We start from the raw sequence: 27,303 nt of genomic DNA on the forward strand, positions 1-27,303 counted from the left end.
CCAAACCTTAAAAAAAAGACTAACCTGTTGTTGTTGTTGTTGTTGTTGTTGTTTTATTTTAAATGTGCATATTATTAGTTTTGAATAAAAGACTGCTGAAACTTGTTGAATTTCTCATCTTTTTTTGGGGTGTGTGTGTGTAGAAATCAGTCTCTTTTATTTCCATCTTATTTCTGCCTCTGGTACCAAATTTTATTTTAAAGAAGTAATGCCCAGGATCAGATCCATTTAATTAACTAGGGCCTATCTGTAATGTTGATGAGTGGGGTTGAAAGCATTTTTATGTAATGAACAATGTTTTATAGTTACTTTTAAAAATTACCCTTTCAAAGGGGCATTTTTAGAGGTTTCTGGCAAGTTGCAAGTTTTCTGTGATTCTGTTAGTATGAAGTTTTTTTTTTTTTTGGTAAGTTAAAGTAACAAAAATCCATGAAAACAAGACAAGCAATGCAAGCAATTCTAGTGTTGCAATATTTAATAGCAATTTATTATCTTTAAAAGGAGAATGTATTGCAATAATGTAGCATGGGAACAAATTACTTTTAAAAAGTAACCTTCCAAGCTCTAGGGAGAAGTCAAGATAATAAATGCTTAATAAATAATATTAAGCTTATTCCTGTTTTTTCCCCAGCCACATATTTACATGGATAGTCCATCTTTCAGGTAATTTAGAGCTTCTTGAGATTACAAAACGTTTACTAATTTAGAGACGTGATTGATGCTCTAATGCTCTACCTGCTACCTGCTATGTGCCTGAGAAGTAACTGGGGCTTGCTGGGGTTTCCTACTACCTGAAGCTTGTCTGTAAAAGGATTAGATAGAAACAGGATGAAATAGAGCCAGGGTAGTCAGAAATAGAGTGTGAGGGCTGGTTAGGAAGAGTGGAACAGAGAAGATCTGAATTTGGATTTGAGGACCTGTGAACTTTGAAAGAGTTCAAGAGAAATGTTGCTTGCTTTGAAACAGGACAGTTACTATTTACTGTGAATGTGGAATAGGTATAAGGCTATATGCTTATTTTATTTGCTATGTAATAATTTTTTATTGGTTTGATTTCCTACATTTTGTAGGAATCATAGAGTTGGAAGAGACCACAAAGATAATCCAGTCTAACCCCCTACCATGTCTCAATGTTTTAATTTTAAAATTAACCAGAACAACTGATTACACTTTACCATACTTAACCCATCGATCAACACAGCCTCTTGTCCAGAATAGTAGTCACCTTGAGGCCCAAGTACCAGACCCAGGGAGAGATATTGAGGGTAAAAGGACAAGACAGATGATAGGAGCCCAAGAGTTGGAACTGGATGGAGGTTCCATCACTATTCAATTTTGGACACCTAACTGAATGATCTGTCTCCTTAGTTAGGTTCACTTCATGAATATTGCAGTATTTTATATTTACCAGTGTTACTTTGAATATCCATATCAATGTCTTACAATGGAAGAAAAATCAAAGACTACCGTACCTTTTTAGCTGTGCTGCTGCTTGCTGAAATGAAGCCTCTGTGAACTGGGGTGTATGAGTGCTGCTGAGTGTCACTTGCCTTAAATACCTTACAAGTTCTGAAACCAAGGAGATACTTGGTTTAACCACAGAGCCACAAAATTACAACACATGGAGTAAGTTCCCTTTTTATAAGCAATAAAATTTAAATGAAGAAGAAACCACTGGGTAAAAATTTGGGAGTCCCAAATAATTGATGAAGAGGAAATTGGATTGTCTGATAGCCATTTATGCTATGCACTGGGAAATTCCTTTCCGACTTCATTTTCTTGAAGGCCATCAAGAAACCCTAGAGTGACTTCACTGGGAATCCAGAATATAATATGAATAAGAGAAATGGAAAACACTGGATCTTTTCCAGTGGAATAAACGAAAAAGGAAAGCTATGATTCATGGTATAGGAAGAGGAAATAAAAAGAATATTGACAACATTATGTCAACATGATGAATGATAAGCAATATAAGCATAGAAGAGAGGAAAATAAATGGTATATTCCAGATTATAACTGTTTCCTCTTGTAGCAGGACTTAGTGGAGAGATGAAATAGGCATTATTAGCTGGCTGATTTCTTCCGGTCTGGTCAGTTTTACACTGGGGACGGGAGGGAAGGATAGAAGGAAGTGTTTGTGAATGGCAGGTGAAAAAACAATTTAATATAATTGATATTGCCATTTTTACTTCTAGAACTATTGTGATGGACACCACTGCTATTGTATGTCACATCTGGCTATTCTCCTTGTGTCTCTGTATGTATACATTTTGTTAAGACCCACATATCATATATTTCCAAGAGCCTCTATTAAACCAAATTGTGGCTACAATGAAGAATTGTTATGGAAGAGTTCTCTGTTCAATAGTTTTGCCCTGATTGTTGTTGTGTTGTTTTTTCAAGAGACTTTAAATAATCTTAAATAACTTCTTCACTTTGATGACCAGACTGACTCTTTTCCTATGATGATACTTTCAGAAATGAATGTTTCATGTTGTTATGCTCCAATATGTTCCCTCTAGCTAATGGCATATTGGGCACTTTCTGTCATCACACCACCCTTAACCTAATGTGGAAAACTTAGGAAGTGCCAAGTGTTCCTTATATTCTAGAAGCATTTCCTCTACTCTTTGAAACACCGTACCTGTTTCTTGAAGAGTAGTTAACCAAATACAACTTTGGGATGAAATGAATATTTGAACTGCATAAGGGCCCTTTCAGAACTGAACTTTCTTTCTAGAACTACACACTGTACATCTGATTTAACTTTTTTTTCATTTAAAAAGAAGCTTGGTCTGGGGGAGATGCATACGGATGTATTGCATTTCTAGTTTAAGTTACATATGCTTTCAAAGGCTCTTTTGAATAGTGATGCATAAATGGCTTCAGCCGATATTGAACATTTGATATTGGGCAGCACTGAAGTAGTAGAGCTTCATGCTAAAAATATTTACATGCAGACACACATACAACCATATGTACAAAAAAATGTTCTCCAGTCAAATGAGTGCTACCAGTACTTTTCTAGGTACTGCAATACATCTGGGTTCCATCATGGAAGAAGTTCATAATACTGGATTCCATGTCATTATTTTAAACAAAATAAGGAAATAAAATCCAACACATCTCAGAGGCAAACCTAATGTTATGCTTAATATGTTGGAGATACTATGCATACATATTTGTGCTATGTATTGTTATTGTTTCGGACCAATATTGGGTCTAAAAACTCTCTGAGATGTGAACCTGATGCATTAGAGAAAGGGAAACCCCATCCAGAATACATTTTAATTTTATTTATTCATTATTTTAAAACATCATTTAGTTTATATTTATATCCTGACCTTTCCCCTTCTGGGACACAAAGTGATCACAACAATTCATAACAAAAAAGGAACTAAAGTTTCATCTTCCAAAAACTTAAAGCAATTAAAGTTCAATTCTATTTAAAAAGCATATTGTTAAAAACAGTTTAAAACCCATTAAAATACAACTGAAAGATAAAAGCACAATATACCACTTTCAAAACCCCTCTGCCTCATGAAGAATCAAATTATTTGTTTGTTTGCTTGTTGTCTGATTGATTATTGGTCTACTTATTTTAATGCCAATTCCTAGTTAGCTTTCCTGCTGCTTCACATAATTTCTGGAAAATAAGCGGTTGTATGCACTAGCAAAATAAAGTGGCTTCAAACCAACTTGAGGTCAAGGTGAACAGATGACATATGACATGAAACTGGATTGAAACTGACACAAAGCAGTACTCCATGCAAAAAAGAAAGCACCAATACTCTACCCCACACTAAAAATGTGCATCATTGCACATGCTTATAAATAGCATGGTGTGAGTGTAGGAAAGCAAGGCAGAATATGGAAGCGGTCTGAAGCATTCGCCCAGGGATAGGTAAGATGCAGGCACTGGCACCATGGTGCACCATATGGGATTTTTGTTTGAGTATATGTGCACGTGTGTAGCCAGCTGCACCATCGAGCTATCACACACACCACAACATGAAAGTATGAAAGTATGAAATACAGCAGGTCACCAATAATGCAATAGATGTAATTACAACATAACATCTAGACAGTCCAACAAGAGGGTGTATCAGGTGAAGTGGGCAAAATGGGGTATGCATTGGGGGGGGGCATGATTGTGCTTTAACAGTGTGTCACTTGGCTCACTAATGCTCTGCACAAGAGTTGTATCAACAGGGAATGTACCATATAAAACTGATGTTATATGTATGATTTATCATGATTTTATTATTTGACTAGACAAAATGGAAAGCGATATTATAGCAAATCATAAATGTGGATATTTTCATTTTCGAGATTAGAGTAAATTAAGGGCTAATAATAGCGAAAGTGATAAAGTGAAATTAATATAGTAAAATTCTTGGTTATGGGACAATGAGACTTAATAAGAAATGAGTTCTTCAATAATCCAAGAACGGAAGGAAGACAATTCTCGTCTGGGTCTAAGAAGATAAGAAAATAAAGCATTGCAAGATATAAGTGTTAATCTTTATTTTATTTATACACATAGTTGCAATATGATTTGTATTTTTCTTGGGATATTGTAACTTCTTTTTATGATAAAACTAATAAAGATTATATAAAAAAAACAAAAACAAGAGTTGCATCACTTGTGTGACTGTGTGGCCAGGCATCCAATGGGAAGGCAGCTGGTCAGGAAGAGGCAGATAATTGGTAGTCACAGGCAGCATGTTTGTGTGATGATGTGTATGCATCTAATGTAATACTCTTTCCATGATCTCATCAGCAATAATTAGAAGGTTTATCCTAAAGGAAGGAATATTTCTTGTTGTTAAGGCATTTAGACCCTTGTGTCTCACCAATCTGCAATTTTCCTCCCTCCTGTCACCATAAAAGATTATGAGGTTTTGAAAGGAATGAATGAAATATAAAATGGGGCTAACACCTTTTTTCTTTTGATCTCAAACACACACACACACTGTGATATTTACTCTAATGCATAAGCATTAATTTCATGTTTATAGACTAACTGAAATTAAATCTGTTCCAAATATCCTTTACAATATAAATCTAGGCTCCTTATATGACAGTGGACTTTCCTAAATTGTTGTGGAACTTCCTGAGTTGTCATAAAGTTCACTGTAATCCATACTGTGTAATTTTGTTACAAAGGAAAGCATAGTTCCCATTAAGCTCTCCTTATGAAAGGTTGTTTTCCACTGTGATGTCATTTTAAAAATTTGGGAAAATCTAGAGTATACTAGATTAAGCTTCTATTTTATCCTGCTTCCTTATGACATTAGCAAACCAAGTTAAACTATAACTAACTTTGAAGAACAGTGCAAATTGTTTTGTAAAACATGCAAATTTTATTACATCACCCTCCCACAAATAAGAATGTCTCTCAGCTATACCCATTCCTATTTTTTTTAAAAAAAAATGTGTGAATCTGATCATTGGGAAATTATGTTAGCTCTCCTGGAATTCCGACATGTTTAAATAATGTTACTCAGACTTTCTGCCTAAGAAGGAAAAGATAAGCCAAAACAAAACAAACAAACAAAATTCAACAGAGCTCTTTAAAAAAATAGAGGTACAATACACAAGGCTGGAACTGTTTCTGATGGTCTTAAGTTGGCTTGGTGAGGGGGCCTTGGAGCTGTATTTCAAAAAAAAAAAATAATTTTTCAAACAGTACATCCTTACAAGATGGCTTGAAATATGAAGTATAGCACTGGGCAGGAAGTGTCTTTTGGATCAAATTAGACAGCTAGAAATAGGATTGTACAAACCTGAAGAAAGTGAGATTGTGATGGAATTTTGCATTGATACTGATGTCTTTACTCATGTACTAATTGATGGGGCAACTGTAAAGACAGAGTTTTAATAATGAAACAGTGAAGATGTGGCTTTATTTATTGCACTTTTAAACTTCCAAAACCAGAATATATCTGGATGGTATACAAGACACTGAAAAAAAAGAGAGAATACAATGAGTGATTATGAAGTAGTTATTTATACCTTCCAACTGTTCCAATTTGACAGTGACAGCCCTAAGCTTGTTTTCTGCTGCTCCAGAGACTAGGACCCGGAGCAATGGATGCAAGCTCCAGGAAAAGAGATTCCACCTCAACATTAGGAGGAACTTCCTGACAGTAAGGGCTGTTCAACAGTGGAACACACTTCCTCGGAGTGTAGTGGAGTCTCCTTCTTTGGAGGTCTTTAAGCAGAGGCTGGATGACCATCTGTCAGGGATGCTTTGATTTGGATTTCCTGCATGGCAGGGGGTTGGACTGGATGGCCCTTGCGGCCTCTTCCAACTCTAGGATTCTATGATTCTATGATTCTAATCCTCTGCCATCCCACTTTTCCAGCTGCTTTTAGAGCATCCCAATTACTCTCTCTTCTTCCTTCCACTGTCCCCCTTTGCCCTTATCTTACTCCAATTGCTATAAACAGAGTTCCATGTGCAAAGGCAGCTTGCATTCAACTCAGCAATGGAGAGAGGAGAGGAAGAGATGAAATTATGTCCTTTCCAGTAGGATCAGGAAAAAATAAACTGCTGTAGCCTCTCCTAGCTTGTCGTTTTTCCTCATTAATGTGGCCTTTTGTCATCTTAATCACATTCTGGTATCTCATGGCCATACATGTTCTAGTTGTCGTCTGTGAAATGTTGGAGGGTATGGGTTAGGTGGTAAAAGAAGATAGTAGATCTGCAGAGCTGGTTTGGATGTCTGAGGGGTTTGGTGAAGAAACATGTTTTGAACAGGAAAGTTGAGAGTACAAAGAATTGTACTGATGGTTATGGGAGAAGGAAAAACTAGGCAAAGGATATACTATAGGTTAAATCTGTGCTGAAATTTGTTCTCCAATCCATTAGAACTAATGCTCCCACACAAAAGAGGCTGTTTGTCTGGTCCTATTCAGATGGTGAAAATAATCCAGGATGAATCCGAGTTGAACCTCTGTTGTTCACATGCATCCTGTTAAGGAGATTATTACATTGAGGTTTACCAGCCTTAAAATGTGGCTAGATTGTCCTTAAAGCACGAGGGTGTGATCACTGGTCGCAGTTGTCTCCTGTAATGAAGTCATCATGGAGGTGTCCCATCATTAAGGCATTCACAGAGCCACCATTTCTCTGCATAATGGAAGTTCCCGTTATGCAGAGAAATGGCAGCTCCATGACGAGGACATCTCCATGACAATTTGATCATGTGAGACAAGTATGATGGGCGATCACACCTTTGTGCTTTAGGGGCGATCTAGCCCTGTTTTAAGGATGATAAGCTTCTGTGTGATAATCTCCTAAATCTTTTTTGGGAAGAAGACGGCCAAAAGCCCCCCCGCCCCCACTTTACCTGGGATAGTTGATACTAGGTTTCCCCCCTGAGTTTTTAAACAAGATTCCCATTGTTGGCAGTGTAAATAACTGACGTAAATAGACCTGGGATAATTCGGGATTAAACTCTGTATGCCTTGAGTGTGTTTCCAATACATTTGCATCATCAACTCCATGTTTATTCACTCAGCCACATTCTTTTGGTGGTCTTTTGAGCTTACATTATTTTAGTGATGTGGCTAAAGGAGATGTCTGGGTCCCTTCTTTCTAATGCACATTTTCTCATGCATCCCTACCTGCCCGGCCTTCTTGACCTGAAAAAGATACTTGAAAGGAGTTACTTCACAATGTTTGCACTTAGGCTTTAACTGAAGCATGCGAAGCCATGAATGTGGCAGATGATAGGAGAACTGATTGTACAAGGAAGACAGGACAATTCATAACTAAGCATCCCTTACCCACAAGTTAAAATCTCGGTACAGTTTTGTTTTCCACTGAATTGTGGCTTTCTAATGAACTTCTGCATTCCACTGATTTTTTTCTCAGAAAGCAATTTGTTTATTTTTAAACTGAGCAAGAATGTTTCAGAAACCGTGGAAGAATTTTTAAGATGTAATACTCTTATAGGAAAAGACGCCAAGTAAGAAAAAGGCTCCAAATGAGTGGAGGGAGCAAGTGGGATATATCAAACTAATAAGAGAGAAGATCCCTGCACACGGGACTGGGTGAAAGAAACACATGTGCAAGATGACTAGAGGCCAGAGCAGGAATTTGTTATAGTACTGGGGTTTCAGTGAGAGCTAGTGTGGTGTAGTGGCTTGAGTGTTGGACTATGACTCTGGAGACCAGGGTTTGAATCTCTTCTCAAACATAGTGGAGTGGTGGAGTCTCCTTCTTTGGAGGTCTTTAAACAGAGGCTGGATGGCCATCTGTCAGGGATGCTTTGATTGAGAGTACCTGCATGGCAGAATGGGGTTGGATTGGATGGCCCTTGTGGTCTCTTCCAACTCTATGATTCTATGGTTCTATAGAAACCAACTGGGTGACCTTGAATAAGTCACACTCTGTCAGCCTCAGAGAAGGCAAAGACAAAAACCCCTCTGAACAATTTTTTTGCAAAGAAAACCCTATGATAGGTTCACCTTAGGGTCCCCATAAAGGCACACAACAACAACAGACCAGGACTTCATGGCATTATTATTTCATTACCATAAGCTACAATCACACAAGGAGAGGGATAAAACTGTAGCAATGAGAAACTGAGATGCTTTTTTAAAAAGAGGTTTTGCTTTCATTTATGATGAGCCCAGAAAAAAAGATGAGCAAAAAATAGGATATAGTCTTCAAAACATGGCATGGTGGGTTTAATGTTTTAGCAATGGATGCTGAAAGGAGATATAGCAGGTGAGAAATGCTGAAAATCATTAACCAGGCTTGCCTGTTTTTTCAAAATGTAGATGGAATGATACCATGTATGTCAGGTCTGAAGAACTGATGGGATAATTGTGGTACTATAACATAGCAATGCAATTGCCAATGTGATTTTGCATGTATATGGCAAACCTGGACTCCTCAATATGGAGCCATAGAGGGTACCTCCAACAAGGCATCTGTGAATAATAATGGGCAAATTGACCTCAACTGAGGGGTGTGTCTATAATGTTGAAAAACAATGGTCTTATCTTGCATTTTTCAGGTCCCAAGTGACCCCACAGTGATCCTGTTAAGACCACACACTCACAGATACCTGTATGAGTGGCCACATATGTTCCACTGATGAAATGTTTCTCTCATTGTTTGCTTCCCAATCTATTGGATCCACTCTGATGGGATGCCTCTCCATCCAATTCCTATTCCCCTTTTGCCACTCCAGTGAGTCACTGAGGGTATTTTAAATGTTCACACGCATACAGACACACATGATGGGGGAAGAAATAATAAAATTGTATTTCATTAATCTTTTATTTATGAAAACGTCCAGCCATGAGATCAGTAGTAAGGGGTTAGATTGGGTTGCTCCCTTCCTCTTCCTTGCATTTGTTTTTACAGTTTTCATTCTTCCTTCCCCCTAGTCCTTCCCCCATCATTTGCTTGCTTTCTCATGGGGAGATCTCACACACTCCCTCCCCCATGATCCCCACTACCATTCACTCATTTGCTTGTGTGGAAATTTGCAATTTATGTATGGGGAGGATGGGGGGGAATGTTACACAAAGCAGACTGTGTGAAGTAAGCTGTGCCCCTCCTGGGTTTCTGCTCAGATGAATTTAAGCAGAAACTCTTGTTGGGATCAATGTGTCTATTGTTTTTCATAATACACTCATTTTCTGCAAGCACTTTAATATAATGCATTTTTATCCATACTTTTCTCATATTTGTGAATTTTATTAGGGATCTAGATCCCAAGTTACCTTGCTTGTAAGAGGTGGAATGAAGGAACTCATTATTTTTCTCCTTGCCAGGTGCACGGCAAAAGCTTTTCACACTTTTCTGTGAAGTGTATGCACTTGAAAAGTGTATTATTGTGAAAATTGTACAATTGATTTTGGAGAGCAAAATTTTGATTGCTGCTGCATTGTTGCACTGACCTTTAAAGAGGAATAAGCATTGGATGGGCTGTTTGCATTATTTAAATTCAATAATCCTGTTTTCTGCTCTCTCTCTGCCTCTCTCTCTTTAGCTCTCCTTTGCTTCCCTAAGGTGCTGAGCAGACGGAGAGGAAAAAGTGGGTCACTCCTGGATTTTCCTGAGTTCAGTGGAACCCTCACGGTCCTCATGATCCACTCCCACAACAGGCCAAACACCCATGGGCAGTCCACAACATGTGGCATCAAGCCACAGTGCTCAATTCTTTCCCCGCCACCTCCTTCCCCATGCATGCACACCATCTCGCAAACACACCACCTGTGACTGCCAATGATCTTTTTTGTCCTGCCCAGATGGAATTGCTACTCTTTGAGTCATCATATCTCCTGATGTATAATACTGCTATGTTTTAAAAGTACAATTTAAGTGTAATGTTAGAGCTTTTAAAATATTTCTTCTATTTTTCCTGGGTATCATTGTCAGGGACAGAGAATGAATCTGGACCTGCAGTTACACTATTTTCTTATTATTCTTTCACTGATTCTTTGGATTTTCTACTCTGCAAGTATTTCTTTTGAATGTTCATCTTTGTACCACAGGCCACTGACTTGCAGCTTTTAAAATAGCATAACTTTTCTTAGCCATTTTAGTTGCTTTGGATAAATAGAAAAGTAATTACTTAAAAATTGTAATACAGAAATATCAAAGAACTTGATGCAATGTGCTTGAAACTGGAACTGTAACTATCTTTTAAAAGTGACTGTCTAAGTTTTCAGAGAAAACATTAAAATATGTGCCATGCAGGGCCTAATTTTTTTTCCTTGTACCATTTCACAGGAAGCTTTCAGAACCAAAAGTAAGATACTCTTTTTGATTACCTAAAAATTCCAGGGCTGAAACCTGACTTTCAGAAAGGTATTTGGGGGGCAGATTCTAGTAATGCCAGTTCAAACTAAAGCAGGCCCTGTCTGGATCTTTTCTTGTCTCATACACTTACTCATACCCTTCCAACTGATCTTGCAAACTGAGAAGCAAAGGCTGGCATTTTCACAGGAAATTGGACTATGAATTAGACCTGAATGTTTCAAAGACATTCCCATTTCTGTGCTGGACTTCCCCTGTTCCAGGCCCTTACTGTCACATGTACTCACTATGTCCTTGAATCACTTCAGACTATTGTCCTCCAGTATTTTGTTTTTGTGTGACCTTGGGCAAGTCACAGTCTCTCAGCCTCAGAGAAAAGCACTGGCAAAACGCTTCTGAAGAAATCTTGCCAATAAACCAGATAATAGCTTTGCCTTTGTATTGCCATAGTTTGTAAACAACTTGAAAGCACACAACAACAACACTCAACTGAAAACTTATGTTATTTTTCCAACCCCTCAATTCTACCTTTCAAGACCCCATGTTTTCAGTTAAAGGCAAAAATTCTCAATGCCCTTCCTTCTCTCATGATGGTCTCTGAATACAGACAGGCCAAAATAAAGCTGCTTTGAGTCTCTTTGGAGGTATGGTGTTTCATTGATGAATGCATCCTAATAGTCTGGAAGCTGCACCAAAGCTGCACTCCAAATGATGCAAATAATGATTTATTTCAAATTACGATTGAATTAGGAATGCTTCTGTTTAGCTTCCAATTTGCTGGAAATGTTTATTAGAGCAGAACTGATGGTACGTACACCTGTAATTCTTCCACAGCCATATTTCTGAATGGATGCTTTGTTTATGGATCAAAATAAAATAAGATGACATTGGTGACTTCCGATTGGTACAAAACACTGGCCTGTGGAATACAACATACTGTGATTCAAATGCTGCACTTAGTTTTACAGGATTTATTATTATCTTTAAGTGTATAAAGATATGGAAAGATTCTGCAGGAGCAAAATCATAAACTGTCAGATAATTGACCAGTTTAGAAGTAGGCTGGGGAGCTGTCTGGTAGAGATGCATGCCTGGCAAACTACAACATTCCCTACTACAAAGCTGAAGAATCATTAAGGATTCATTAAGGTCAGCAATACAGGAACCTCTCCAAACAAAGTTTTACAATACAGTCGTCCCTCTCTTATCACAGACTTGAAATCCATGCTTTTGATTATTTGTGGAGGGGTGACCTCTGTTAATGTTAATGGTGTGCATGCCCATGGCACATGTGCATGGCCGCGCGTGAGAGCGTACGTCCATTGAAGCCTATGGGACTTGAATATCCACGGATTTCCAAATTTGCAAGGGGGGGGGACTCTGGAACAGATCCCCGCGAATTCAGAGGGAGGAATGTACTATCAAAGGATCTTGGATGTTCCATGCTGAACAGGGATGGAACCACCCCCCCCCACCCCCACTTGATTCATAATCTTGGGAAAGTAAAAACAATTTGTATCACATATATTCCAAGTATGATCTCCATTAAAAAGTATTTGAAAGTGAAACTTAGAACCGAGAGAGACTCAAACACTGGAGATCAAACTATGAGGCAATTTGGACTGGAAATAAGAAACAGAATTCTTGTCTCATTTTAAATAATTTTTAAAATTATTTAAAAATTATTATTATTTAAAAATTATTTATTAAAAATTATTTTAAAAATAATTTATTTTTATATGTGGCAGTCATGTGATGTATTATCCACAAAGGTGTGAGGCTTGGAGAGCCTTCACTACTAGTAGCAGCATGACTTTAACATGTTGGGGAACATTATCTTGACTTACGAGAGGGTGTGTAAAATTTAGTAGCAGAAGCAGTACTAGCTGATATACCAGTACTAGCTGACTCCAGACATGGGTTAACTAAAGAGAACTTTTATTTGGGAGAAATATGAAAGAGCATGCACACAAGAATTCACTCCAACATCAGCATACAGGGCTAACCAAAATGGAAAAGTGAATAAGGATAGCAGACATTGAGGGATGGACTGATGGTGATATGTACCAGTCTTGAAAAGTGGTCCATGGAAAGCAGAAACAGCTTGAACTGTGAGGTCTGAAGGCAACAGTCACAGAGCACAGCTGGGGGCGAACTGATAGTGTGCTAGACTAAGTACCAGAAAGCTAAGTTTTTCTAATCATATTTACACCTTAATACTAGCTTGAGGCTAAGGTGATTTCATAAGAAAGAAAGACTCAGGCCCTATGAAGACCAGCCCAAAAGGCTGACCTGTGGGCAGAGTCAGGGTGCAGTGTCTTGACGACACCCCCCCTGGTTTTGCCCCAGGCCACCATGATGCCGCACGCCACTCCAGATGGCACATGACATCATGGTGCAGCTCCAGCACTGCATCCAGATGACTCAGTACCAAAGGGGCCCCCATACAGCCGTGCCACTGTGGCCATGGCACCTTTTGGAGGGCACAAAAAGGAGCTGCTTTTTGCAGCTTCTTTTTGTGTCCTCCAAAAACCAGATTGAGGCCATGGTGTGAGGTTGCCATGGCCCAGATCTGTCCAGGAAAGGACTGCATCCCGCCACCCCTTAAGGGTGGTCTGGAGAGCCCCTCAATTGCCCTTCAGAAGGACTGAAAAAGGGTTTCCAAAGAGGTGAATTGTTTTGATAATCAGAAGGTGAAAGGGCCACTTTAGGTTGATGGTAGCCTTATTGACTTCACAAAGCAGTGAAAGTATCTGTGGCACCCCCAAAATGTGTGGACAGGAAAGGTACTTGTTAGTAGGGAATAAAGGGAATGCCTTCTTGTTTGTTTGATTTGTTGGTGAGAACTCATCCTTTGTTTTCCAGTAGGAAATCTGGTGTGTGTGTGTGCCTCTTTTAGCAAGCCTATTTTATCCTTTGTGTTTAAGCTATCCACATGTCTTGCATCTACATGCTTCATTCAAAATACTACCTCAGTGGTGTTTCAAAGATCATCACAACTTCCAAAGCACATGCTGGTACTGTATCTATAGTTGCAATATCAAAATATATCTGAATCAAAAATATATATCTGAATCAATATATCAATATATTCAGAATATATCTGAATATATCAGAATATATCTGAATCAAGGGTTTGTTGTATGGGGGTTAAAGCCTCCTTTTAGGGTATATTGGTGTAAAGAGATCTCACATAGATAGTGACTAGCAAATCTCCCTCTTCCAACCTGAAGAATATTCCAACCAGATATTAATGAAATCTGTAGTGTGCTGTACATATGATGGAATTTTGATTTTGTAAAAAATGGTCCATAAATCTTTCAAAAGGTTTTGGAAAATGGTCCATAAATTGAGCCAGTGGTTCCCAAACTGAGGTACAGCCTGACAACTGTTAAGCAGTCTGGAAAGGGAATTGCCTTGCATGTGCTTGTCAAAATAACCACAGAACACCGATATGGGAGAAAGGCCACAACTTTATTAAACCATTGGTAGGGTTGGCACAAAGCATAAGGTCAGGATCTGTGCAATCAAACAACCACCCTGTTGATTGATTATCCAAAGCCGGGTCCCTACCCGGTGCTTGGGATGACCTAGGGGCTAAGGAACACCGCTTGAGCGCAAACCATGCCTTGCGTTCTCCAATTCACAAAGCCCCTAGTCACCGGGAGGCGCACCTGCGTTCTGGCCCCCGCAATGGCCAGACGCCTTCGCTCATCGCCCCCGGGTACCTTGTGACTCCCAAACCAGAACTCCATAGCCCTGGTACCACCAACGTTCAGATCCTGGCCTATGCTGCCGCAAAGTTGTGACAAAAAACCACCTAAAACAGCGGTGGGCGGGTGGGAGAAGCTCGAGGCTAGCTCCCTTCCAAGCTTGGCTCCGCTCTGCTCGGAGCCAAGCGCCGACTGAGGCGGAGAGGCCTCCGAGCAGCAATATATACTGCTCGGCCCCTCCCCTCTGCGTCCTTTGCGGGGCCCCGCCCCCAAGGCCGAGCCCACCAATGGGCAGCCTTGGAGGACCGGAAGCCCCGCACCAGCAAGCCCGGCTCCTAGAGCGTCCCTGGGCCGGAAGGGCCGCCCCTTCCGGCCCCACCAGCCAATCAGGAGCCGAGGCAAGCCCCAGAGCACTCTGGGGCTTGTAGTTTTGCCGCGCTGCAGCGGCAAAGCAGTCTGCCCCGCTATCGGGGCGACTGCAATTTGCCTTGCATGTGCTTGTCAAAATAACCACAGAACACCGATATGGGAGAAAGGCCACAACTTTATTAAACCATTGGTAGGGTTGGCACAAAGCATAAGGTCAGGATCTGTGCAATCAAACAACCACCCTGTTGATTGATTATCCAAAGCCGGGTCCCTACCCGGTGCTTGGGATGACCTAGGGGCTAAGGAACACCGCTTGAGCGCAAACCATGCCTTGCGTTCTCCAATTCACAAAGCCCCTAGTCACCGGGAGGCGCACCTGCGTTCTGGCCCCCGCAATGGCCAGACGCCTTCGCTCATCGCCCCCGGGTACCTTGTGACTCCCAAACCAGAACTCCATAGCCCTGGTACCACCAACGTTCAGATCCTGGCCTATGCTGCCGCCACAAAAGGCCTACTCAGAGGCCTGCCGCCAACCCTGCCAAGAGCGATTTAATGTCCACCACATTGATCCAAATGTGGGCGAACGTAGCCAACAAAGGCCTTGGATCTCCAGCGTCCCACTTGCTTGATATCCCTGGCAGGCATGCCAGCCCTAGAGGCCGCAGTGGCCGCACCAATCCGAAAAGAATGTCCACCAAACTCCCTGGCAGGGAGTCCCAAACTTGAAATGACCATTCTGAGCACAGAAACAAACTGGTATCTTGTCAGGGGAGAACCATCCACATGTATGAAAAGAAATTCGGCCAACGAAGGCCTAACATCCCAGAAAAATCGAAGAGCTTTAACTGGGCAAACAGGGGAGCCACGAAAGCGACGTAGCACCACATTCTGACCAACCCCTAGCTGGTCGCACTTGGAGCGACGCAAAGTTAAAGAGACACCGTGCTTTATAAAATTTAAGTCAGAAGCACGCAGTGCCCTGCCAGACAAATCGCTCTTGGACCCAGCAACTAATTCGCCTAAACGAAAGGCGCCAAAAAATGCCACTGCAAATGCAGCACAAAACAGCTGAACTTCGTATTTAGAAGAACAAATGACAGGAAGAGTAGCACAAATTTTACCGAGCAATTGTAAACAAATAGGACGTCTTGTGTCCTTATTAACAGCATAAGCACGCTTCCAACCTTCAACTGTCCTTTTTACCAAAAAAGAGGCACATGGATCGGCAAATCCCCCAGCCTTAGAGAAAAAAGAAATACCAGCCAAATGGATGGACATTGTCTTAGGAGCCACCTTATTGTGGCGTAACCAAACTAAAAAACGCAACACCACCTCGGTAGACAAAGGCCAAACGTGCTGATTTCCGGAGTCATTAAAATAATCTGACAGCTTTCTTATGGCATTTTTGTAAGTCTTTAACGTGGAAGGTGCAATGGATCCCAAAATCCCATCCATTATTTCTGACAGCCAACCTCCCACATGGAAGCAGGACATGGGGTAGGTTGAAGGTCTGCCTCTGGGGCTAATTGTCGAAATCGCTGAAACTGAAAACGAGAAATTGCATCAGCAATGCCGTTATCTATTCCATGAACATGTTTAGCTAGGAAGGAAATATTGTTAATCAAACAACACAACACAAACTTCCTTAACAAACTCACGACCCTGGGGGATTTTGCTGACTGCTTGTTGATAATTGACACCACAGCTTGGTTGTCGCACCAGAAAAGGACTCTTTTGTTTGAAAAAAGGGTGCACCAAATATGAATGGCCACAACAATGGGAAAAAATTCCAAGAATGTAAGATCTCTGAGAATGTCTGATCCTTGCCAGGCCTCAGGCCAGCGCTCAGCACACCAGTGGCCATTGAAAAATAAACCGAAACCGATGCTCCCAGCTGCATCTGAATGAACCTGCAAAGAGTCATTAATGTGCCAGGTTCTCTGCCAAATGGCAATACCGTTGAAACTCTTGAGAAATTGGAGCCAAATGCGAAGGTCATCCTTAACACCTTTAGTGATCCTAATGTGATGGTGAGGCAGCCGCGGACCTGCTAAAGATCTGGCTAATCTAGCACAAAAGGCTCTGCCAGGAGCCACCACCTTGCATGCAAAATTAAGATGTCCCAGCAGGGATTGTACCTGCTTTAGCGTGAGCTTGGGAGCCTGGAGGGCCTGCTCTAAAAGTTCGCACAGCACACCAATTTTTGAATGAGGTAAAGAAGAAAAACCATTGACTGAATCTAACTGAATGCCTAGAAAGGACATAGCATTAGCTGGACCCTCTGTCTTGTCAGCCGCAAGCGGAACCCCAATTTCCGCAGCTAGGGAAGAAAAGGCAGTTAATAAATCCAGACACATGTTAGAATTAGCAGGTCCCACAAACATAAAATCATCCAGATAATGTGTAACCAAAGATGAAGAAGCCCTACGCTTTAACTCCCACTCCAAAAAGGTGCTAAAGGTTTCAAATGCTGAGCAACTTATGGAGCAACCCATAGGCATAGCCTTGTCAAAGTAAAATTGACCTTCAAATTGGAAACCAAGGAAATGAAAATCGTCCGGATGAACCGGAAGGAGTCTAAAGGCTGACTGAATGTCACACTTGGCCATAAGTGCACCTGGGCCGCAGGACCTGACTAAGCGAACTGCATGATCAAAGGAAGCGTATTTAACTGAGCAAAGCTCATCAGGGATGGCATCATTGACAGAAGACCCTGGGGGGTGAGAGAGGTGATGAATTATCCTGAACTCCCCAGGAGCTTTCTTGGGTACAACACCCAAAGGAGAGATATGAAAATTATCGAAAGGAGGTGCAGGGAATGGGCCAGCAACCCGCCCCGCCTGGATCTCCTTGTTGATCTTTAAACGGAGTACCTCAGGCATGGATCTGGCAGATAGCAAGTTCTTGGGAAACCAATGTGCCAAATGACCTGAAACAGGAATCCTAAACCCAAATACAAAACCATTGGCCAAATAAGAGGCAGCTTGCTTATCAGGATAAGCTTCCAGCAATGGAATAAGAACCTTGGGATTTACCGGAGAAAAGGCTAACGAAAATGCCTGGGTGGGAACAACCGAATTATTTTTGGCTCCCTGCTTGACCGGCACTCGGCCCCCCGGCCCCATCGCCTTTTCCGGTGGTTGCAGAAGCAGGGCGCCCGCCTCGAAAGGGCTGGGAAGCTTGAGCAGGACGGGAACAAGAAGATTTAGGGTGGGACCCTCTACAAATGGAACAGCAATGCTCATATTTACAATTAACACGGGTACAACGACTAGAATTGTAGTCCCAACAAGATAGAAACTTGGAGTCCTTTTTAACAGGCCCTTTTTGAGAGCCCTTGGGCCTCGCTGACGTGCCCACTTCCAAGAGCCAAATCTCGTGATGAAGAAGGTCCCAACGTTCACGAGAGTTCTGTGATGCATGTTGGCGAAATGCAGCATCATAGGAAATAGCAGCTGCATCTCCAGCGAAAGCCCTGGCGCGCTGCACGTTCAACAGATGGCTAAACAAATGCCAAGCATGCTCAGGGAACGCCATGGACACTACAGCGGCAAAGACGGTAAAGCCCTCCAACCAATTAGAAAAAGTAGGCTCAGCCGGAGCAACCTTAGGCTCATGCCTGTTCTTTTTAGTTGAAGTGACTGCAACCGCCTCCTTTCCTTTAGGCTGCAGCAAGGTAAAAACATCCACGTAGCAACCTCGAAGAATGTTGTTACGTATCTTCTTCGACAGATGGGCTCCAGGAGGGCGCTCTCCAGGAGAGCAAACCGGGAACTCAGCTGCTAGCGGATCAACCCAAACACCTTGCACCCCGGGTCGCCAAGCTCGCTTCTTAATGGCCCACCGCGGCAAACCCGGGACCATAGCATGGTCAACCCAAAAGCCATCCCTACCCACTGGCACATCAGGGTGAAAACCACCTGTAGAAGCTGATTGAACCGAACCAGCCTTCCGCGCTCTCCGTCGTTTCCTCTTGGCCTTGCGCTTTCTCTTCTTGTCCCGGCGCCGCTGTGTCGCTGACACTCCGGAAAGGTCATCCTCGTCCGATGACGACGATGATGAACTGGAACTTGAAGAGCTGGATGAGCTGGAAAGCTGAACCTCCCGTCGACGGGAACCAGGGCCGGACGACCGGGGGTCTTGAATAGCTGCAGAAGTGGATGGCTGTACAGACACACTAGCATCCTGATGACTTGGCTGAAGAACTGGAACTGCAGGCGTCGATGGGTGAGGCATCCGACCAGCATCAACAGCATGCTGAATGAATTCGGTGATGGATCTGGATAAGTTGGCAATAGCATCTGGATTCATCCCAGCAGGAACAGCTGGCTGTGTAATGTCTGCCACAGGAGGATTGCTCACACTGTGCGGGCCAGCATGTGCAAATGTAGTAATGAGGGACCCATGACTAGAGGCCCGAGACCTACTCGGCAAAACATGAGGATTTATAACCGACCGAGCCCTGCGAGCCTCAATCCTCTTTGACCTTTTTGGAGACATCTTGCAGATGTAAAAAACAGGCAACTGCTAAAAATGCAGTACACATTCACAGGCACTGGCAAGCAGAAATGATCAAGGTGTGGAAGGTCCCCACACAGCAAATGTCCAAGCTAATTGGCACTAAAGAACAGTGTCCAAGTACTGCAAAATTAACCCCAAGGGTTAAAAGGGGGAAAAAACAATAATAATAAGGCCCCTTTAATACTGGAATGGCTATTACTACCAAAATTAGGTATTCAAAATGGCGCTCCCGCCAAAAAGGGAGAACAAAATGGCGCTCCCGCCAAAAAAGGAGCTCAAAATGGCGGCTCCCGCCAAAACTGGGGCCTAAAACAAACGCCTGGCGCCAAATAAAGGCCCTAAATGGCGCCTCCTGCCCCCAGCAGGCACCCTAGGGGGTGGGGGGACTTACCCCAATGGCCGCCGGGCCGCGGAGAAGCCGGCAAAATGGAGGCCGCGGACCAAGGCAAATGAGCCCGGTGGAATGGGGATCCGGGGAGGGAACCTCCCCGAACCACACCACCCCACCAACCTCGGCCCTGTCGGCCTCCAAAGGAAGGGAGAAGCTCGAGGCTAGCTCCCTTCCAAGCTTGGCTCCGCTCTGCTCGGAGCCAAGCGCCGACTGAGGCGGAGAGGCCTCCGAGCAGCAATATATACTGCTCGGCCCCTCCCCTCTGCGTCCTTTGCGGGGCCCCGCCCCCAAGGCCGAGCCCACCAATGGGCAGCCTTGGAGGACCGGAAGCCCCGCACCAGCAAGCCCGGCTCCTAGAGCGTCCCTGGGCCGGAAGGGCCGCCCCTTCTGGCCCCACCAGCCAATCAGGAGCCGAGGCAAGCCCCAGAGCACTCTGGGGCTTGTAGTTTTGCCGCGCTGCAGCGGCAAAGCAGTCTGCCCCGCTATCGGGGCGACTGCAATTTAGCACTTTATGTATTTTTGGTAGTACACATCATATACATGTTCTAGGGTTATCCAAATTAGATAACCTAATCCTAACCCTATCCCTCATACACAATGATTTTAATAATTTTGATAATAGCCTTGTGTTGTTGTTGTTTTTTTTTTTTTGGGGGGGGTTCTTCCACAAGTTGTACACTGACCTGTCTGAAATCTGCCAAAGTATTCCATTTTTATAATCCTTTAATTAATTAAAAGTTTAATGCATTGCTTTAGAAGATACCTCCAGCCTCAGGGCTGATGATGGCTGAATCAGTTTGTGGTGGATTTGCAGTCCAAGGCAAGTTTCAGGAGTAGTCAAAATTCAGAGACAGTAGAATAGGAGAATGGAGCAGAACAGAATTATAGAATTAGTGATGTTGTGGAAATAGAACTCACAGATTTGGAAGATCAGAATTTACTGATTTGCAATGATGGTGAGCTAATCTGTTATCCTTCTCACTGAGTTTAGCTGCAAAGGTTGCAACAGCTGAAGTGAAGTGGAGATTTCTCTGTGAATTATATATTGGTTTGCAAAACCTCGTAATGCAATGCTTAAGGGGATGGATTGGGCTTGGATATGCAGTTTAAGGCCCATAGGCCTTATAAATGTAATATTGGAGAGAGCCAGTGTGGTGTAGTGCTTGAGTATTGGACTCTGGAGTTGGGGTTTGAAGCCCCACACAGCTATGGGAACCTATTGAGTCACCTTGGGCAAGACATACACTCTCAGCCCGAGAAGAAGGAAAAGGCAAACCCCATATGAACAAATCTTACCAAGGAAATCCTGCGATAGATTCACCTTAGGGTCACCATAAATGAGAAATGACTTGAAAGAACACAACAACAATTGGAAATGAAGGCCAAGGCTGGTAGATGTGCCACCATCTGTCCCACTTCTTTTCCCAGAGTAGAGGAGAAGTACTTTCTTCCTTCCTCCCCCCCCCCTCCCCAGGGACAACTTTATCACCTTGCCTACCAACCAGGACACCTAAACATGTTCTGCCTGCCTTTGGATATTTGGGGGGGGGGAGTAGCTTATATTCTTTGTCAATTGTGCAGAAAATCTCTCGGTGTTAGGGGTGGTGCAGTGGTGCAGCCTGAACCATGTGACACCCCAGAAGGCGGTGACATCCAGTTAGCCCCCTAGCACCATCCCCCCAATCTTCTCCCCCCGTACATGCATGGCTCCATCTCCCATGTGCGCTTCATTCTTTGTGTATGCTACTCTATCCCCCATGCTCTGTCCCCTGTGCTTCCCCCACATGGCTTCCCCTCCCACACTCCATCCCCTACACACTGTTCTGTCTTTTTTCTCATCAGAAAAAGGATGGGCCAGCATGGGTAGAAGGAGTGTGCGCCATCCCCAGAAGCTCTGCCTGCAGAAATCCCACTAGAAGCCTCATCCCTGGAAATGCTGCTGGAAGCCCCTGCCCTGGAAGCCCTGTCCCTTGCACCAGGTGACACCTGGTGTGGGAATGCCACTGTCTGTGGACACAGTCTCATTGCCAACCAGTGTCTAAGGCAGGGGTGGTCAGCTATGGGATGCAGTGGGGCTTCATTTTAAATGAACACACACACACACACACACACCAGGAACATGGTTCTAGTTCTACCTTCTCCCTGAATGCAAGTTTTCTACTTTCAGAGAAGTGTCTGTTATTTTTACAGAATAACATGGTTTCATTGTAGGTCTGTGCTTGTGTTGCAATGCACATAATATGTTGGGAGATTTCCTTCTATCCTTTCCCTTGGAAATGAATGTTTACTTTGATTTGCTGTAATTCTGAACTTGGCAACCATAGTATGATTATTTGTATACTGTGTCTGGCATCAGCAGATAGTAACAGTTGCAAGTTCCCAATTCTACTTTTGTGTTCTCTTCACTTTAGGACTGGCTGACTCATAAGTGGACGGCAGAAACACTTCATCTTGTAACTATTTTGGTCTTAACTCTCAACCAGGAGTGGAACATCTTCCTATCTACATGTTCAACAATTTATGTATTTTCTCTTGGACACTGAATGGAGAAGTATCAGGTGGTTAGTGATTTTCTTATTATGATCTATTCACATTAACATAACTTAAACAGATGGGCCACCATTTTTTAATATTATTTTTGGATTTGCTATTCTTCCAAGGTTTGTCATTCAGAGGCTGCAAGTTAGGGGTGAGGGATATGCAGCCCTTGACAATCTGTGGCACTTTATGTTATTGGACTGCAACTCCCATCAGCATTGGCCAAGATAGCAAATGGTGTGAGATGATGTGAGTTGTAATCCAACAACATTTGGAGGTCTAGATATTCCCCATACCAGCTTTAAGTGGATCATTGGGCTTTGATCCAGAGAGTACCACTAGACTTAATGTTCTGTATCTATATTACATACTACAAGGAGGACCTGTGCTTAGGATCTATAGCCCAATTTTTGGGAGTTGCCACATGTTCTGTGGAAGAACAGTTATTTACACTTAGATGTTTCAATTGCATTCTAGCCCCCTGAATAAATCATGAGAGCTGCTGCCACTCAGAGTATACATAACTGTTCTCATATATTTTCCTTTTTGTTTTTTGTTTTTTCTGCATTGCACTGCTGAGACAGTGGACCCTTTGTATCACTGAGTTGGAGATCCACCAATTTGACCACCAACAGATTATCACACCTGATACTATTCAATGGCAGTGTATGCATGTTGGGGGCACTGATGTGTTCACATTCACATCACCATTATTGAATAATATGGAGCACAACTGTTTACACTGTCATCGGCAGGGCCCCCCAGAACTTAACCACCACAGATGGGAAGGGTCCATTGTACAGTCACTTTTGTTCCTTATGCTCCATTCTACTATATGAAACTGCAAATGAGACTAGTGCTAGCTGGAAAAGAGTTCACCCTCCATGGGTCCTGGAAAGAAGTAACAGCAATGAAGTGTTCACTATTTAATAAGGACTCCTTGGAAGATTCCACATTGTCCAAATATTTTTGGTGAAATTCTAAAACCAAGAAATTGTTTTGGGAGATCTGGCAAACATATTGCAGCCATAACCTATTAAAATAATTCACCTTTAATAATGATAACCATATAACATCTAGGACATTGTAGTTTGTGAGACTTTCAGCAGATAAGTTCAGATTTCTTGATTTCCTTTGTAGTCAGAACATGGAAACTTAAAAGTACTTCCAGAGGAAGGGCATGGGATCTTATGTTCAGTTTATAGGGTTCCTGTTTTGTAATGATGAGAGCTTCTTTCTTTGCTATGTATATTCCCCACCCCCTCACTGATGTACATTTAACACAGTGGTGTTTTTTTTAACAGAAACTCATTACTAGGAATCTCTCTTAATAATTAGTTTTTTCTGACCCAGGTGCAGAAACGTGGCATTTTAAAATAACCCTGGGGATGGCCCTAACATTAAGCAGACTGAAGTGGGTGGGGCTGCTTTACCTTGAGGTTTTGGAGCTGTGTGTAACATGCAGTCTGCCTTGAGGCTACTTAGGAAGGTGGTGTCCCATTTCCATGGTGTGAAGTAAGGTTCAACAACCAGTTTGTCATCCTGCACATGGAAAGAGGTAGAGCAGCATCCTGTCCTTTAGTTACAGGTATTACATTTTTTTTTTGAAGCTTCTCATTTATTGGTGACAGTCCTGACAGCCTGAGACAGTCTGCCAAGAAATGACCTCTGTGAGTGTTCTCACCTCTAGCATGAGAATAAGAGAATGGAATTGATATTTTTTTTTTCTGTTCGTTTTTTTGGAGTTTGTGTGGGGAACAAAAAAAAACCCTTCACAAGACTACTGTCTGTACCCTTTGTACACTAAAGCACACACAAACAGCAAGTACAGAAAGAATGACCCATCTGATATTTCTAATTTAAAAAAACACAACAATGATCAACAATTCCAAAACAAGGCAGCAAATAATTTTGTGTTATTTTGCAATGGAAAAAAAATCATCCTGCAAATGCAAGAATTCTTACTGAGAAGATATTTTGCCATCTTGAAGGCAAGGAGAAAAATTCAGTGATTCTTCATTCTCAAGTGCAATGATTTCCTTTCATACCTATGCTCATTTAAGGCAAAACAATATCTTCAGCTGGGACATGAGATGTTTTGGATGCTCCATGCTACTATCTCTTTTAAAAGAGTAATGCAACATAGATTTTTTACTTGACCTGCCTCATTGTAGCTAACTCCTGAGGTAATAGCCCCAAACACCAATTTTGCACACACACCAGCCAATATATTAAGAACACACCAAAGTCTAATTAAATAAAGTGAATTAATGGATTTGCTTCCGTCTCTCCACTCATAAGTCTGAAGATTTCTTGAGTTCTGCTATGGCTATGTGCACAGTGAAGATTATCACACTAGGCCTTACCATCTGGCAATTACCGCTGAAACATTGGGGAAGTGTGTGTGTATGGATGCCTGGTGCACTTCCTCAGCGTCATGGAATCATCAGCTCCCTCTAGCATCCTGGAATTGTTCAGGGAGACTGAATTTCCTCTTAATGGAAACTTTGGTGGGTGAGTATAAAAAGCCTTTGTAAAAAGGAGGTTCAGTGTCAGAGGCTTTGTTAACTGAGATATGCCTCTCCTCTGTATTTGCTCCACAAATGTTCCCTGGGAATATGTTTTGAAAAGAACTTAGCTGTTTAATTGATATTCCTCCCTTCCTTGGTTGTCGTATGATAAAAGGGATATCAAAATACTCTGCTCCTCTGACATAATTATTAAAGGTAACTATTTGATGTGGTTACTGTCCTCTTTTTACATGGGCAACTAGCTTACATCCTGGTTTTTTTGACATATTTCAAAATGAATTGAGAATCTTTGAAACAAAAAAGAATAACTATTACCTGTATGATCTAGACAAAGTTACATACTTTAAGATTGCATGTAACAGTTTTCAATGGAAGAGATAAGCATGCTAACTGCGATTTCATTCTGCTGTAAACATCAATGCAATTTCAAAAGGTTGGGCTTTGGCTGAATCACACCCTCTAATAATTTATGATGTCTGACATAATTTTCTCATGTAAGAGGTTTTGCAGCATGGGAACTTTGTTCAGTGTTATCTTCCTAATTTTAGAAATCCATATAGGTTAGGAAGTTACTCTCCTTTCCTCATTCCACTGGAAGAATTTGCATGGAGAATACATTTGGGTCAGATGAGCAACTTCCTTTCTAGACCAGAGAAAGAAACATACAGAGGTTTGATGTGGTCACTTTATATACAGAGAGCTTCACATTAGCTGTTACCCATGTTAGAGGAAGTATCATGTATTGTGGCCACTGATGTAAGATCTTCTTTTTCTGATGTCAAGAAAACCGAAGCAGAGAATCTCCATTCTGATCTCACCAGGTCAAGACCTATGGTAAAACTCATTTTACTATAAATATCTACATCGTGTATATTAAGGGAATATGTTGGGGATTTTAGTAGTTAAAATAGTATGTCAGATTTTAAAATTTCCTGAACTAGCAAAACCAGATACAGTCGGCCCTTCTTACACAGATTTTTTATGCATGGATTCAAGCATCCATGGTTTGAAAATGTTCAAAAAAAGGTATCAATTTCAAATATCAAACCTTGATTTTCCAATTTTTATAAGGGACACCATTTTGCTATGTCATTATATTTAATGGGACTTGAGCATCCATGGATTTTGTTATCCACGGGGGATCTTGGAACCAAACCACAGCGTATAACAAGGGTCCACTGGACTTCCAAATTCTGTTTTCAACCTTTCAATTTGTTTGTGTATAAATATGCTATAATGTCATATACCAATGTTTCCAGCTCTCCTCTGCCTTTAAGATAGATTGCTTCTATACAGCAGGGTTGTTAGCACGTGAAAATGTTTGTCTAAATTCATCTGAGTTTATTCAGCTTTATTACGGTCATAGACAAGCACAAAACTCATTTGAAGTTTTCTGTAGATTAATTATTATTATTATTATTATTATTATTATTATTATATTTATTTGTATCCCACTCTTTCCCCAGAACTGGGACTCAGATTAAGGTGCTCTTACAAAAGAAATATGTAACACTGATCAGTCTTTCCAGATTAGTTGGCAACAGGGGGACAGGGCTGTTATATCTTTGACAGTAGTATGGAAAAGGAAAAGGAAATTTCAGGAGGTGTAGCTAGCCATGCAAAAAGTGTTCTCTTTTGATGTGCCCACTCTAACTGGGAACCCACTTTCTCCAGAGAGTTCATGGTTAGAATCCTTCAGAAACAGCAATTATAATATACCCTTTCATTAAGGGTGCAGAGATTGGATACAATTCAATAATATGTTAATTTATAAATTAGGTAAAAGAATGAATATGTTACAAATCCAGGCATATAAACAAGTAACTAAGGAATTCTAATAATTAAAACTGGAATATATCTTGAATCTGCTGACCTGAAAAACTGAGGGTTAGTTAAATTAAAAGTGGATCTTGACAAGGAGGGTTAATACAAAATAATTAAATTAAATAAATCAAACGAATGAAGCAATGCTCAGTAAAGTCCTGAAGCAGCTAATGATTTTATGCTGGAAAGCCATTTGTCTCTAATCCTATTTATTCAGTCAGAAGCAAGCCCCATTAATTTCAGTTGTCATTGATTTTACTTTCTGACTTTTGGTGACAATAAGGTGACCCTATCATGGGCTTTTCTTGGCAAGATTTGTTCAGAAGAGTTTCCATTGCCTTCCCTTGAGGCTGAGAGCATGTGACTTGCCCAAGGTCACCAAGTTGGTTTCATTGCCGAGCTAGGAATCGAATCCTGGTGTCCAGAGTTGTAGTCCAACATTCTCACTACTATACCATGGTTGCAATCAGCTGGTATGAGCTGACCTACAGTTAATGTCCTCTGAAGTTAAGGCTTGTAGAAAAGAGAAACATCATGCCTGCGTCAAGTACAGGAAAGCTTTCTGAGTGATTGTGCAACTGTCAAGACAATGAAACTATGTGGCAGGGCCTGCCCCAAGCTTCTTCA

General features: G+C 41.7%; 1 protein-coding gene across 1 annotated transcript; it reads right to left on the reverse strand.

Moving 5' to 3' along the window:
• Positions 1–7,057: 7,057 nt before the first annotated feature.
• LOC149321938 (uncharacterized) lies at positions 7,058–17,753 on the reverse strand. The gene is made up of 2 exons (XM_089520172.1): positions 16,782–17,753; positions 7,058–7,138 (listed from the first exon to the last, which is right to left on the reverse strand). Exons 1-2 carry the CDS (start codon positions 17,751–17,753, stop codon positions 7,058–7,060), a joined length of 1,053 nt encoding a protein of 350 aa, XP_089376298.1.
• Positions 17,754–27,303: the final 9,550 nt, after the last annotated feature.

This window comes from Sceloporus occidentalis, unplaced genomic scaffold, assembly GCF_023333645.1.
Source record: "Sceloporus occidentalis isolate IW3139 unplaced genomic scaffold, rSceOcc1.0.p SCAF_1, whole genome shotgun sequence".
In the NCBI taxonomy this organism is placed as follows: domain Eukaryota; kingdom Metazoa; phylum Chordata; class Lepidosauria; order Squamata; family Phrynosomatidae; genus Sceloporus; species Sceloporus occidentalis.